Raw genomic sequence first — 15,468 nt, 5'->3', positions numbered from 1 at the left:
AAGAGATGTAGGCTGCGTCCAGTCACAAATAGCCTGAACCTTGACGGGATCCATCTCAATAGTAGAAGGGGAAAAAATACACCCCAAGAAAGAAATCTTCTGGACTCCAAAGAGACACTTTGAGCCTTTTACAAACAAGGAATTGGCCCGCAGGACCTGAAACACCTTCCTGACCTGCTGAACATGAGACTCCCAGTCATCAGAAAAAACAAAAATATCATCCAAATACACAATCATAAATTTATCCAGATATTCACGGAAAATATCGTGCATAAAGGACTGGAAGACTGAAGGAGCATTATAAAGTCCGAAAGGCATTACCAAATACTCAAAATGGCCCTCAGGCGTATTAAATGCGGTTTTCCACTCATCACCTTGCTTTATTCGTATAAGATTATACGCACCCCGAAGATCAATCTTAGTGAACCATTTAGCCCCCTTAATGCGAGCAAACAAATCAGTCAACAATGGCAAAGGATACTGATATTTTACGGTAATCTTATTCAAAAGACGATAATCTATACAAGGCCTCAAGGAACCATCTTTTTTGGCCACGAAAAAAAAACCTGCTCCCAAAGGGGACAAAGATGGACGGATATGTCCCTTTTCCAAGGACTCCTTAACATAATCCCGCATAGCAGTATGCTCTGGCACTGACAGATTGAACAAACGACCTTTAGGAAATTTACTGCCTGGAATTAAATTTATAGCACAATCGCAATCCCTGTGAGGAGGAAGCGAACTGAGCTTAGGCTCCTCAAAAACATCCCGATAGTCAGACAAAAACACAGGAATCTCAGAAGGAGTAGATGAAGCGATAGAAATCGGAGGTGCATCATCATGAACCCCCTGACAACCCCAGCTTAACACAGACATTGATTTCCAGTCAAGGACTGGATTATGAGTTTGTAACCATGGCAGACCAAGCACTAGGACATCATGCAAATTATACAGTACCAGGAAGCGAATCACCTCCTGATGAACAGGAGTCATACGCATGGTCACTTGTGTCCAGTACTGAGGTTTATTCATAGCCAAAGGTGTAGAGTCAATTCCCTTCAAAGGAATAGGGACTTCCAGAGGCTCCAGACTAAACCCACAGCGATTGGCAAATGACCAATCCATAAGACTCAGGGCAGCGCCTGAATCCACATAGGCATCGACGGAAATGGATGATAATGAACAAATCAGAGTCACAGACAAAATGAACTTAGACTGTAAAGTACTAATGGCAACAGACTTATCAACCTTTTTTGTGCGTTTAGAGCATGCTGATATAACATGAGCTGAATCACCACAATAAAAGCACAACCTTTTTTTCCGCCTATAATTTTGCCGTTCACTTCTGGACTGAATTCTATCACACTGCATTATCTCAGGTGACGGTTCAGACGACACCGCCAAATGATGCACAGGTTTGCGCTCCCGTAAACGCCGATCAATCTGAATAGCCATAGTCATAGACTCATTCAGACCAGTAGGCGCAGGGAACCCCACCATAACATCTTTAATGGCCTCAGAAAGGCCATCTCTGAACTTTGCAGCCAGGGCGCACTCATTCCACTGAGTAAGCACCGACCACTTCCGAAATTTTTGACAATAAATTTCTGCTTCATCTTGCCCCTGAGAGAGGGCCAACAAAGCTTTTTCAGCCTGAATCTCTTGGTTAGGTTCCTCATAGAGCAAACCCAATGCCAGAAAAAACGCATCCACATTAAGCAACGCAGGGTCCCCTGGTGCCAATGCAAATGCCCAATCCTGAGGGTCACCCCGCAGGAAAGATATAATAATCTTGACTTGCTGAGCAGGGTCTCCAGAGGAGCGAGATTTCAAAGAAAGAAACAACTTGCAATTGTTCCTAAAATTCAGAAAACGAGATCCATCTCCAGAAAAAAACTCTGGGACAGGAATTCTAGGTTCAGACATAGGAGCATGTACAACAAAATCCTGTATATTTTGAACCTTAGCGGCAAGATTATTCAGGCTGGAAGCCAAACTCTGGACGTCCATGATAAACAGCTGGGATCAGAGCCATTGAAAGATTAAGAGGAGGAGGAAGTAGCCAGGCTGCAATAAGGCTAGGCAGCAAACTCTGAGGGAAAGAGAAAAAAAAAAAAAAAAACTTCCTCAGACTACTTATCCTCCTACTTCAGCCAATACAATTAACACTTTGTGGGCCGGTTATACTGTCATGATCCCAATGGCAGGGGATCACTAAAGGACAAGCACAGATACAAACAAGCTCTAGGGCGATGGAACCTGAGCTGACCGCGACCCTGAACCTAACACACAAATAAAAGTAGCCGGGGAACGTGCCTACGATGATCCTAGACGTCTCGCTCCAGCCGAAGATCTAACTTCCCCTATTAGAAGAAACACAGACCTCTCTTGCCTCCAGAGAAATACCCCACAGAAATAGCAGTCCCCCACATATAATGACGGTGAAATGAGAGGAAAGCACATACGCAGTATGAAAACAGTTTCAGCAAAATGAGGCCCGCTAAAGCTAGATAGCAGAGGATACAAAAGTGAACTGCGCGGTCAGCGAAAAACCCTTCAAAAAACCATCCTGAAATTACTTGAACTCATGTGCCAACTCATGGTACATGAGGAGCAATTTCAGCCCACTAGAGCAACCAGCAGCAAAGAATCACATATCTGCAGGCTGGACTAAAAACCAAATTAAGCAAAACACCAAAACAGGAAAATCCAAACTTAGCTTGACCAGAAGTTTCTAGGATCAGGGAGCAGAGGTAACAAGACACACTGGATACATTGATAACCGGCGAGGAAATGCCAGCAAAGCCAGGTTAAATAGGAAACTCCCATATCCTGATGGAACAGGTGGAACCCAGAGACCAGGAAAGACAAGTCACCCAGTACCATCAGTAACCACCAGAGGGAGCCCAAAAACAGAACTCACAACACATCCCGTGACAAAGAAGGCCACCAAAAGGATCTAGCCACCAAATCTCTGGTACCAAAGATTCCAGGATGACCCGCCAACACCGAACAATGAACCTCAGAGATAACTCTACTAGTCCATCTATCAGGGACAAACAGTTTCTCCGCTGGACAACGGTCAGGTCTATCAGCCTGAAACTTCTGCAGCACACGCAGCAAATCAGGGGAGATGGCAGACAAAATTACCCCCTCTTTGAGAATACCCGCCGGCTCAGGAACACCCGGAGAGTCAGGCACAAAACTCCTTGACAGGGCATCAGCCTTCACATTCCTAGAGCCCGGAAGGTACGAAACCACAAAATCAAAATGGGAGAAAAACAGCGACCATTGAGCCTGTCTAGGATTCAACCATTTGGCAGACTCAAGATAAGTCAAATTCTTGTGATCCGTCAAGACCACCACGCGATGCTTGGCTCCTTCAAGCCAATGTTGCCACACCTCGAATGCCCACTTCATGGCCAACAACTCTCGATTGCCAACATGATAATTGCGCTCAGCAGGCGAGAATTTTCTAGAAAAGAAGGCACATGGTTTCATCACCGAGCCATCAGAACTTCTTTGCGACAAAACAGCCCCTGCTCCAATCTCAGAAGCATCAACCTCAACCTGAAACGGGAGCGAAACATCTGGCTGGCACAACACAGGGGCAGAAGAAAAACGACGCTTCAACTCCTGAAAAGCCTCTACAGCCGCCGAGGACCAATTGACCACACCAGCACCTTTCTTGGTCAAATCAGTCAACGGTTTAGCAACACTAGAAAAATTAGCGATGAAGCGACGGTAAAAATTAGCAAAGCCCAGGAACTTCTGCAAGCTCTTCACAGATGTCGGCTGAGTCCAATCATAAATGGCCTGAACTTTAACAGGGTCCATCTCGATAGTAGAAGGGGAAAAAATGAAACCCAAAAATGAAACCTTCTGAACCCCAAAGAGACATTTCGACCCCTTCACAAACAAGGAATTTGCACGAAGGACCTGGAACACCATTCTGACCTGCTTCACATGAGACTCCCAATCTCCTGAAAAGACCAAAATATCATCCAAATATACAATCATGAATCTATCCAGGTACTCTCGGAAGATGTCATGCATAAAGGACTGAAACACAGATGGAGCATTAGAAAGCCCGAAGGGCATAACCAGGTACTCAAAATGGCCCTCGGGTGTATTAAATGCTGTTTTCCATTCATCGCCCTGTTTAATTCGCACAAGATTATACGCCCCTCGAAGATCTATCTTGGTGAACCAACTAGCCCCCTTAATCCGAGCAAACAAATCAGACAGCAGCGGCAAAGGGTACTGAAATTTGACTGTGATCTTATTAAGAAGGCGGTAATCAATACAAGGTCTCAAAGAGCCATCCTACTTGGCCACAAAAAAGAACCCTGCTCCCAATGGTGATGACGACGGGCGAATATGACCTTTCTCCAAGGATTCCTTTATATAACTCCGCATAGCGGCGTGCTCTGGCACAGATAAATTAAACAGTCGGCCCTTAGGAAACTTACTACCAGGAATCAAATTAATAGCACAATCACAATCCCTATGAGGAGGTAAGGCACCGGATTTGGGCTCTTCAAATACATCCCGGTAATCTGACAAAAACTCAGGGACTTCAGAAGGAGTGGAAGGCTAAATTGACAGCAATGGAACATCACCATGTACCCCCTGACAACCCCAGCCGGACACAGACATAGATTTCCAATCCAATACTGGATTATGGACCTGTAGCCATGGCAACCCCAAAACGACCACATCATGCAGATTATGCAACACCAAAAAGCGAATATCCTCCTGATGTACAGGAGCCATGCACATGGTCAATTGAGTCCAGTACTGAGGCTTATTCTTGGCCAAAGGCGTAGCATCAATTCCTCTCAATGGAATAGGATACTGCAAGGGCTCCAAGAAAAAACCACGGCGCCTGGCGAACTCCAAGTCCATCAAATTCAGAGCAGCGCCTGAATCCACAAATGCCATAACAGAATAGGACGACAGAGAGCAAATCAGAGTAACGGACAAAAGAAATTTAGACTGTACCGTACCAATGGTGGCAGACCTAGCAAACCGCTTAGTGCGCTTAGGACAATCGGAGATAGCATGAGTGGAATCACCACAGTAAAAACACAGCCCATTCCGACGTCTGTGTTCTTGCTGTTCAGCTCTGGTCAAAGTCCTATCACATTGCATAGGCGCAGGCCTATGCTCAGAGAATACCGCCAAATGGTGCACAGCTTTGCGCTCATGCAAGCGCCGATCGATCTGAATGGCCAAGGACAGACCAGCAGGCGTGGGAAATCCCACCATGACATCCTTAAGGGCTTCAGAAAGACCCTTTCTGAAAATTGCCGCCAGAGCACACTCATTCCACTGAGTAAGCACAGACCACTTTCTAAACTTCTGACAGTACACCTCCGCTTCATCCTGACCCTGACACAAAGCAAGATTTTCTCTGCCTGATCCACTTGGTTCATCATAAAGCAATCCAAGCGCCAGAAAAAACACATCTACATCACGCAATGCAGGATCTCCTGGCACAAGGGAAAATGCCCAGTCTTGAGGGTCACCACGCAACAAAGAAATAATGATTTTTACTTGTTGAACGGGGTCACCAGAGGAGCGGGGTTTCAAAGCTAGAAACAGTTTACAATTATTTTTGAAATTCAGGAATTTAGATATATCCCCAGAAAACAAATCAGGAATTGGAATTCTAGGCTCTAACATCGGATTCTGAACCACAAAATCTTGAATGTTTTGTACCCTTGCAGTGAGATGATCCACACAAGAGGACAGACCTTGAATGTCCATATCTACACCTGTGTCCTGAACCACCCAGAGGTTAAGGGGAAAAGAAAGACAAAAAACACTGCAGAGAAAAAAAAATGGTCTCAGAACTTCTCTTATCCCTCTATTGAGATGCATTAATACTTTGGGCCAGCTGTACTGTTATGGACCTGGTGGTTAGGAGCGCCCGGAATGACCTGATGGTTAAACTCACACAGGACAAGCTCTGGGAAGTGGGAGCTCTGCTGACCGCAACCCCTAATCCTATCACACAACTAGAAATAGCCGTGGAGCGTACCTAACACGACCTAGACGCCTCTTCACAGCCTAAGAGCTAACTAGCCCTAAAGATAGAAAATAAAGCCTACCTTGCCTCAGAGAAATTCCCCAAAGGAAAAGGCAGCCCGCCACATATATTGACTGTGAGTTAAGATGAAAGTCACAAACACAGAAATGAAGCAGGTTTCAGCAAAGGGAGGCCAGACTTACTAAACAGACTGAGGATAGGAAAGGTATCTTTGCGGTCAGCACAAAAAACTACAAAAGACCACGCAGAGTGTGCAAAAAGACCTCCGCACCGACTCACGGTGCGGAGGTGCCACTCTGCATCCCAGAGCTTCCAGCTAGCAAGGCAAAATCATGATAGCCAACTGAACAAGGAAACAATGAACAAATAATAACTAGCAGGGACTTAGCTTCTGCTGGAGTAGACAGGTCACCAGAAAGATCCAAGAGCGAACTGAACCAGTACAAGAACATTGACAGCTGGCATGGAGTAACGATCTGAGTGGAGTTAAATAGAACAGCCAGCCAAAGAATAAACTACGTCACCTGTGGAAGGAACCTCAGAAGCAGCAGCTTCACTCACAGCCACCAGAGGGAGTCCATGAACAGAACTCGCCGAAGTACCATTCATGAGCACAGGAGGGAGTTCGAAAACAGAATTCACAACACCTTACCCCAAAACAACCCTAATGTCAACCCTAACCATAACCCTAATCAAAACCCTAAATCCAACACACCCATAATCCTAATCTCAACCCTAACCTCAAACCTAACCCTAATCTCAATACACCCCTGATCACAACCCTAACCTTAACCCTAATCCCAAACCTAACCCTAATCCCAGGCGTAACCCTAATGCCAATCCTAACCCTAATACCAACTCTAATCCAAACCCTAACCCTAATCCCAAATCTAACCCTAACTTTAGCCCCAACCCTAGCCCTAACTTTAGCCCCAACCCTAACCCTAGCCTTAAGGCTACTTTCACACTTGCGTCGTTTGGCATCCGACGCAATCCGTCATTTTGGACAAAATACGGATCCTCCAAATGTGCCTGCAGGATGCGTTTTTTTGCCCATGGACTTGTATTGCCGACGGATTGTGACAGATGGCCACACGTCGCGTCCGTCGTGCAATTGATCAGTTGTGTTTTGGCGGACCGTCGGCACAAAAAACGTTCAATGTAACGTTTTTTTGTACGTCGCGTCTGCCATTTCTGACCGCACATGCGTGGCCGTAACTCCGCCCCCTCCTCCCCAGGACATAGATTGGGCAGCGGATGCGTTGAAAAACTACATCCGCTGCCCACGTTGTGCACAATTTTCACAACGTGCGTCGGTATGTCGGGCCGACGCATTGCGACAGCCCCGTACCGACGTAAGTGTGAAAGAACCCTAACCCTGAATTTAGCCCCAACCCTAACCCTAGCCCTAACCCTAATTTTAGCCCCAACTGCTCTTCTCCTGCCGGCCGGCAGATGGCGAAAGATGGCGGGCGCACTGCGCATGCGCCCGGCCAGGAGGAGCAGCAGGAGGACCCAGGGACACAGGTGAGTATGATAGGGTCCCCGAATCCCCCTATTTCTCTGTCCTCTGATGTGCGATCACACCAGAGGACAGAGAATTACACTTTGATTTTTTATTTTTTTTTGCGGTCGCCGGTAAACAGTTAATTACCGTCGATCGCAAAACAGGGGTCGGTAAAACCGACCCCGATCATGTTCTTTGGGGTCAAGGCTACCCCCGGCAGCCAAGACCCCAAAGATTCTCCCGATGCCGGCCGGCGGGCGCACTGCGCCCGCCATTTTGAAGATGGCGGCGCCCACCGGGAGCCACGAGGAGCAGCGGGGGAGATAGGTGAGTATCGGGGGGCTATCTGAGACCCCTTTTCTCTGTCCTCTGATGTGCGATCACATCGGAGGACAGAGAAATTAAACAGAAATCGCGTTTTTTTTTTTGCGATCGCCGGTAAACGGTTAATTACCGGCAAACGCAAATGCGGGGTCGGTAAAAAAAACCCCGAATCATGTTCTCTGGGGTCTCGGCTACCCCCGGCCGAGACCCCAGAGAAAATCCGACTCTGGGGGGCGCTATTTACTTTTTCCACAGCGCCGTTAATTAAGGTTTAAGTACCCTTAGCGGCCGCCGTTAAAAGGCGTATCGGCGGTCGTTAAGGGGTTAATCTGCTCTGGCGGTTCCCTGTTGTTGTTGGGATGTCTCTGTGCTGATGTGGGCCACTGTCCTATTGAGAACATCGTACATCTGGGAGTCATTTGACTATTGAAAAACCTTTGGACTTACAGAACTACATTTTTTTCTTAAAGTATAAATATGGGATGGAGTGGCCCGCTGATATTTTTTTGATAAACGAGACATTGGTATTATTCTTGCCCATTACTATTCCCTTTTAGGGACTTTTTTGTCTGGTGGCAAATAACAAATTTGTGTTTTTTTGCTATGTTCATTTTTTGATTTTTTTCAATTCTAATTTGTGTATTTTTTTGATTTTTTGTATTTTTTTCATTTTTTCTGGGGTAGTGGTATTTGGTACATCTCTTCTAGGGAATATAGGGTTTATTTAGGGCTATTAGGGCCAGTCGTCGAGGAGCGAGGGCGCCTACCACAGATACTTAGGGTGCCAACCTCCGCTGTCAGGCAGGAACCAGTAATAGGGCACCTGACAGGGCAAGTTAGTTTGTATTTGGCTTTTTTGAGCTGCATTATTCTTAAATACCTATGTTTCTTATATTGGAACAAACAGTTTTTAGCTTTAATTATTAAAAGTTATATTTTAGGGATCCTTGTTGTGTTTGGTTCTTTGAACGTCAAGCTAACCACACCGTAAATTAACAAATAGACAGCAGTTTCACAACAGTTTCATAGTTGAAGAATTGCTTTTATTTATTTTATATACCATTCACTGTTTGGTTACATACATTTTTTTGACCGCTGCTTATGAATAGCTTATAACTTTTTTTTCTTTAAATCCCATGAGGTATAAGTGAGCAAACAAATTTATTCTTCAGGTCATTGTTGCTGTAATACCAGATTTATATAAGTTTTAGACTTCAATACTTTTTTCACATTAATAAAATGTAACAAAAAAAAAGCTACAACTTTTTTTTTTTTTTTCAGAGTGAGCCATATGACGGTTTGTTTTCTAATGGATGAATTGACTTTTTTAGCTATACTATTTTTGGTTTCTTTTTTATTATATATGAATCTTTGATCACTTTTTAGTCAATATTTTTGTGTCAGTATGATGAAAAAGTCGCATTATTGGCATGTGTATTTTATTAAGGTGTTGATTAAAGTATAATGTGACATCGTTATTGCTTGGGTCATTCTGAAGGCAACAATACCTATTATGTGAACGCTTTTATTTTTAGTGGCAAAACCGTTTTTTCCGACTTTTTTTTAAATATATTTTTACAAAATATATGCCAGATGTACGAGAAACAGGTTTGCAAGCTGCTTGAAGATGTGTCATGCTATCGTAAAATGATAACCAACCCTTTACCTTCCTTCCAGGATGAGCTTGTGACCATCCTAGATAAAGCGTTCATGGAGGGCATCATCTCCAAGAAATTATTGGACACCATCAAGAACCTCCACCCCAGATTGCCTACATTTTACATCATTCCCAAACTGCATAAGAACCCCTTGGACCCACCCGGACGACCAATCGTCACAGGTATTGGTAGGCTATGTGAAATTGTGTCCGATATTGTGGACTATGTGTTGAAACCTATAGTCTCTACTCTGCACTCATACATCAAGGACACCACAGCGGTCCTCCGACGTATTGACCAGTTACAAGTGGAAGAAAATGTCATCATGGTCACCGCTGACGTCGAGGCGTTGTATACGTCAATTCGACATGCAGATGGGTTAAAGGCCATTGGATGATTTTTGCGATCTAGCAATATCCATCCCCCCCATGGCCGACCTGATTTTGATTTTGTTGGAATTCATTTTAAATCAAAATGTATTTACATTTGATAACAGCATTTTTCTTCAGATACAAGGTACGGCAATGGGGGCCTCCTGTGCCCTGGCCTATGCCAACTTATTTTTAGGGGCATGGCAGAGGAGCATTTTTCAGGGGAATCTCATCCAGGGTGTGAACTATGTTCACAACTGGATGAGATATATAGTTGACATACTGTTTTTTTGGGAGGACACTCTGGATGGACTGAATGGATTTATTAACGCTCTAAATAACAATAACATCAATGTTAAATTAACGTTTCATATCGGCAGAAGCCTGGACTTTCTGGACTTGAAGATTGTGATGACACAAGATGGTCACATTAGCACAGATGTATTCAGAAAACCCACGGCCACCAACGCGTTACTACAAGCTGATTCCTCTCATCTCAGATCAACCATCTGAGGCATTCATATCGGGCAATTTTTACGGCTTAGGAGGATTTGTTCGGAGGACACTCAATTTGAGAATCAAGCTAAAGACCTTGCCCAGAGATTTGGGGCAAGACGGTATAGTGCCCGATGCATAAAAAGAGGATATATGAGGGCAAAAAGAGCCTCTAGGAATGAACTACTTTATAAACAAGGGAAGGAGAACAAGGATAAAGAAGAAAGCCAGGTGAGATTAATATCAACGTATAACTGCCAGTGGCAAATGTTAACTAGCATCATCCGAAAGCATTGGGAGGTACTGATAGTTGATCCCACGTTGAAATGCGTACTACCCCCGGCTCCATCCTTTGTGGCGAGATGCTCTCCAAACCTCAGAGATACCCTAGTGAGAAGCCACTATAAAGCCCCAAGAGTTGGATCCTCTAGAACTGCGGGTGGGGACCGAAAAGGATTTTTTCCATGTGGAATGTGTAAGGGGTGTCTTAATCACACCAGGTCCACAGAGTTTTGTAACTTTGATAGATCAAGGGTATACAAAATAAGAAAACATCTTAGTTGTAGCTCCCAGGGGGTCATTTACCATGCTCAGTGCCCCTGTGGATTTATATATGGCTAAGAACTAGGGAGCTCAAAATTAGAACAAGAGAGCACGTCAGAGACATTAACAAAGTGAGGACAGTGGAAGATGAAACCACATTGAAGACCTTACCCAGACATTTTAAGAAATGTCATGATGGGCAAACTAGAGGCCTGAGGATTAAGGGGATTGAACAAATTAAATTAGATATACGTGGGGGTGATTTAGGCAGGACTTTGGCCCAATTAGAGAGCCGATGGATCCATAGGTTGGGGGCCTTGGCCCCTCAAGGACTTAATGAAAACCTGGGCTTTACCTCTTTCCTGTGATACATGTAAGATCTTGATGCATATGCTTCCACTGTAATCATTTTTGGGATATTCTTTAATGGGATTGGGTTGAGGGTTCTTGTTGAGCTTGTATTATGTTGGTTTTACATAGTAAAATAGTTACGATTTTAACTGTTGTCTTATTAGTTTTTAGGAGCATGCGATTTAAGAGAAATTATCTTTCTTTCTGCCGTGGTGAACCATATAGGGCATAAGCCTTTCATTCGCTGGATAAGAAAAAGAACCTTACCATGTCGAGTATGAAGTTTCAAAGTCAACACCATCTCAGGAAATGGGACTATGGAGCATTGCAAGAATGTACATTAACTCCTGTAGAATATTATATGGGTTAGATTGATCAATTTATATTATGAATTTATTTATTTAGGTGTTTTTTTCTTGCATTTTTCGTGTTTTATCATGATATGATATTCTGCATATTAATGTAGGGGTTTTTGTATCAGGGGGATATGGGGATGGGGTCTGCTTTTTGATACACATGTACTTATTTACCTGTAGGTATTATCGATACATGTGGTAAGGACATCAAGGTATGCACTTTATCTGTAATAGTCTTTTATTAGATGATTTTAAAATTTAGTTCTTAATAAATTATTATATATTCACTCCGCACGGTCACTTTATTATAATTGGCACTGTATAGGCACGATATATGCACTGCATTTGTCATGCACGACCATTATTGGTATAGTAGGTATCTGAAGTGAGAGTATGCACAGTGTCACCTTTTAGTCCATTAATCATAGAGAAGTCTGATAGATGTTTCCTTATTACCTCACTACCCTCATTAAGTATATGGTGGTCATTAATAGGGCACAATAGTACTATATGTAATACACTCCATTAGCACTTAGCACTATTGTCTATTAAATTCGATTCACCGTATGCCCCTTTTAATCAATTTAAGGCCTGTCCTCTAATCAGCACGATCTCCTCCGGCGATGGTATGTGTCCATAGGGTTGTGTGCATGCGCCCGCTCCCGCCCTGTTCAGTTCCGGATGCGCTCTAACTTAGAACACTTGCGTACCAGCATGCATTCTAATGAGCGCAGGTCCGGAAGTGATTTTCACTTCAGGAGGCAGGGAAGGACGGTGCAAGCGCCGCAAGGACCCAATGGACACTGTGTCATACTCCCGGTCATATGACTCTATCCAGACATCTGATTGGCGCTAGGGCACGATAAGAATCCCGCACTTACCCACCCCAAACACGCCCCCGGAAGAAGCTGGTTGCGAAACGCGCGATGGGGTGAGGTGGGACGCTGTGCTGCAGGTAGATATTACTTTTATCTGTTGGTTTTACATACATCTGCACTATATGCATGCAGTAGCAGCGAGGGATGTACCGGACAGGTATAAGGGATGTACATTAACTACTCTGCATTATTGACTACTGAGTGTGATATACATTATTCAGCCTCCCACTTTGTTAGGGTGCTTGGGCATTTATGCATATGATAAAAATTGTTTACAAATAAAGCTTTAATGTAATTTTTCTATTCTGGATCGCTTCATTTCGGCTGTTTCGTTAGGTTAGACCGAATTTTTGATTAGTATGCATTGAGAAGTGCCAGTCATTATATTTGGACATTGGTGACTAAATACCTATTATGTGAACGCTTTTATTTTTAGTGGCAAAACAGTTTTCCCCGACTTTTTTTTAAATATATTTTTACAAATTTTATTAAACTGCGTGTACAGCTGAAACTCACAGTATTTATAGCTGACAGGGTCCTAGTTACTTATTTCTCCATGTTATAACAAGACAGCGCTGAGGAATAATTAATGACCTCTGTGAAAAGGTGTATGAAATGAATAGAAACTTATTGCTGCTCAAGTGGTCAGGTGAATGTACAACATTTCCAGTGTTCGAGCCATTTTAGTGTAAGTAGCCTTGTACTTTAGAGCCATTGAGGTATTGGTTCTGTGGTAATTACAGACGAAACTGGGGATTGTATTTCCTGATTTCCTCCAAGAGGCGATGCTCTTGCTTTTCTTGTTGTTCAAGTTTTGCATATGCTGCAAGCAGTTCTCGCTGGAGTTCCTGTAAAAAGAAACAAAAAACATAATCAATGCTCTGACCTTTTCAACCTTGTAATGAGCAGAGTGTCAATGCAAACTTGACTTCCTATCTTTAAGGCTAAGTGCACACGTTGAGTATTTGGTTGCAAAAATTTCTGCAAGGCTTCCGCATCTTTTGGCAGCAAAAACGCTGCAGAAAAATCAGCTTTTTTTTGGTGCGTTTTAACATGCGTTTTTGTATTCGTTTTTTTACCTGTGCATTCAATGGGTTAAAAACACAGGCAAAAATGCACAAAGAACAGCAAATCCTGAAAGGAAAAATATTGGTCATGTTCAGAGCACTTCAGGATTCTCATTGACTTTGCTGGCGTAAGGATTATCTAGCATTTTTGGGTCAATTCTGCAAGGAAAAAACACATAAAAAATGCACCGTGTGCACATAGCCTAATGTGTGCGAGGGCTTAAAGGGCTTGTGTCCTTTCAGAAAATCTTGGTCCCCAATGCAGAGTCTCTGTCGCTATTGTCAGTGTCTAATATTGGTCGATGCAACATCAGTGCGGCAGTCAGTGAGCTCAGTGGCTTTGCGTAGGGTGGTCTGTCTACGCTGGCAGAGCTGTGGAGTTCGCCGATTTGCAGCCACTCTGTCAATGTGACGTCAGGGCCACAGCCAATGCCAGATAAGAGGAGCAGATGTGATATTGACTCAATGCATGGAACCGTGAGTATTATGGAGGTTAATTTTTTTTTTTTTTAATAATAAACTGGGCTTAGGGACCAAGATTTTCTGAAAGAGGAAAAACTCCATTACACATTGATACAAATAGTAATCTGAATTGGCACAGTTCCCTTCAGAGAAGGTAGAATTTAACAGTATTGTTAAAGTATGAATTACTAATCTCAAATCTCTACTAGGTACATTGCTTTACCTTCATGGACGATTTTTCTGACATTACATGTTTTATGTCGAAACACTTAGCTCAAGGTAGATGGTGGCACCATACATAGGAACAGGTGCTATGTGATACATATATTCATACATATATATATATATATATATACACACACCACGTGACACACAGGGGTGGGGGGCTGGGTGGCGCTCTTCATTCGTTATTCTTTCCTTGCAGAGGGTCTACACACACAGCAGGTGACATGGGCTCCTCTTGGTTCTGGAGTTTGGACAGTCACACTAATGGATAAAGGCCTGATATGTGCTCCTATTCCTACAACATATTGGATATTGGGCCATGAGATTGACACAGACAGATTCAAACTTCCATTAAGGATCCAGGAAAAGATGGGTGAACACACTTCAACTAATCTAATGAGCTAATAATGGACAACTGGACAATTTCTTTGTAACTACTTCACATACCGTATATACTCGAGTATAAGCCAAGATTTTCAGCCCAAATTTTTGGGCTGAAAGTGCCCCTCTCGGCTTATACTCGAGTCACGGTAGCGGTGGGGTCGGCGGGTGAGGGGGAGAGGGCGCTGAGGTATACTTACCTAGTCCCAGCGATCCTGACGCTCCCCCTGCCGTCCCACGGTCTTCTGTGCTGCAGCTTCTTCCCCTCTTCAGCGGTCACGTGGGACCGCTCATTAGAGAAATGAATAGGCGGCTCCACCTCCCATAGGGGTGGAGCCGCCTATTAATTTCTCTAATCAGCGGTGCCGGTGACCGCTGACAGGAAAAGCTGCAGCACAGAAGACCGTGTGACAGGTGGGGAGCGCCAGGATCGCTGGGACTAGGTAAGTATGTCATACTTACAATGCCAACAAGTAGTATTCAACCCCTGCAGATTTAGCAGGTTTACACATTTGGAATTAACTTGGCATTGTGACATTTGGAATGTAGATCAGCCTGGAAGTGTGAAATGCACTGCAGCAAAAAAGAATGTTATTTCTTTGTTTATTTTTTTTTTAAATTGGGAAAAGTTATTTCAGAGGGTCATTTATTATTCAACCCCTCAACCCACCAGAATTCTGTTTGGTTCCCCTAAAGTATTAAGAAGTAGTTCAGGCACAAAGAACAATGAACTTCACATGTTTGGATTAATTATCTCTTTTTCCAGCCTTTTCTGACTATTTAAGACCCTCCCCA

At 43.7% G+C, this 15,468-nt stretch overlaps 1 protein-coding gene across 2 annotated transcripts in view; it reads right to left on the bottom strand.

Moving 5' to 3' along the window:
* Positions 1-8,907: 8,907 nt before the first annotated feature.
* Positions 8,908-15,468, bottom strand: part of BLTP3A (bridge-like lipid transfer protein family member 3A) — a 1,189,163-nt gene continuing 1,182,602 nt past the window's right edge. For both annotated transcript variants that reach the window (XM_069756570.1, XM_069756571.1), the window contains one exon: positions 8,908-13,386. In XM_069756570.1, coding sequence (XP_069612671.1) covers positions 13,276-13,386 — 111 coding nt within the window. In that variant the 3' untranslated portion in view covers positions 8,908-13,275. The remainder of the gene's footprint in view (positions 13,387-15,468) is intronic.

The sequence above is a fragment of the Ranitomeya imitator genome, chromosome 3, assembly GCF_032444005.1.
Source record: "Ranitomeya imitator isolate aRanImi1 chromosome 3, aRanImi1.pri, whole genome shotgun sequence".
NCBI lineage: Eukaryota > Metazoa > Chordata > Amphibia > Anura > Dendrobatidae > Ranitomeya > Ranitomeya imitator.
The sequence above is the reverse complement of the archived record's forward strand: the minus strand, read 5'-3'. Positions and strand labels throughout refer to the sequence as shown.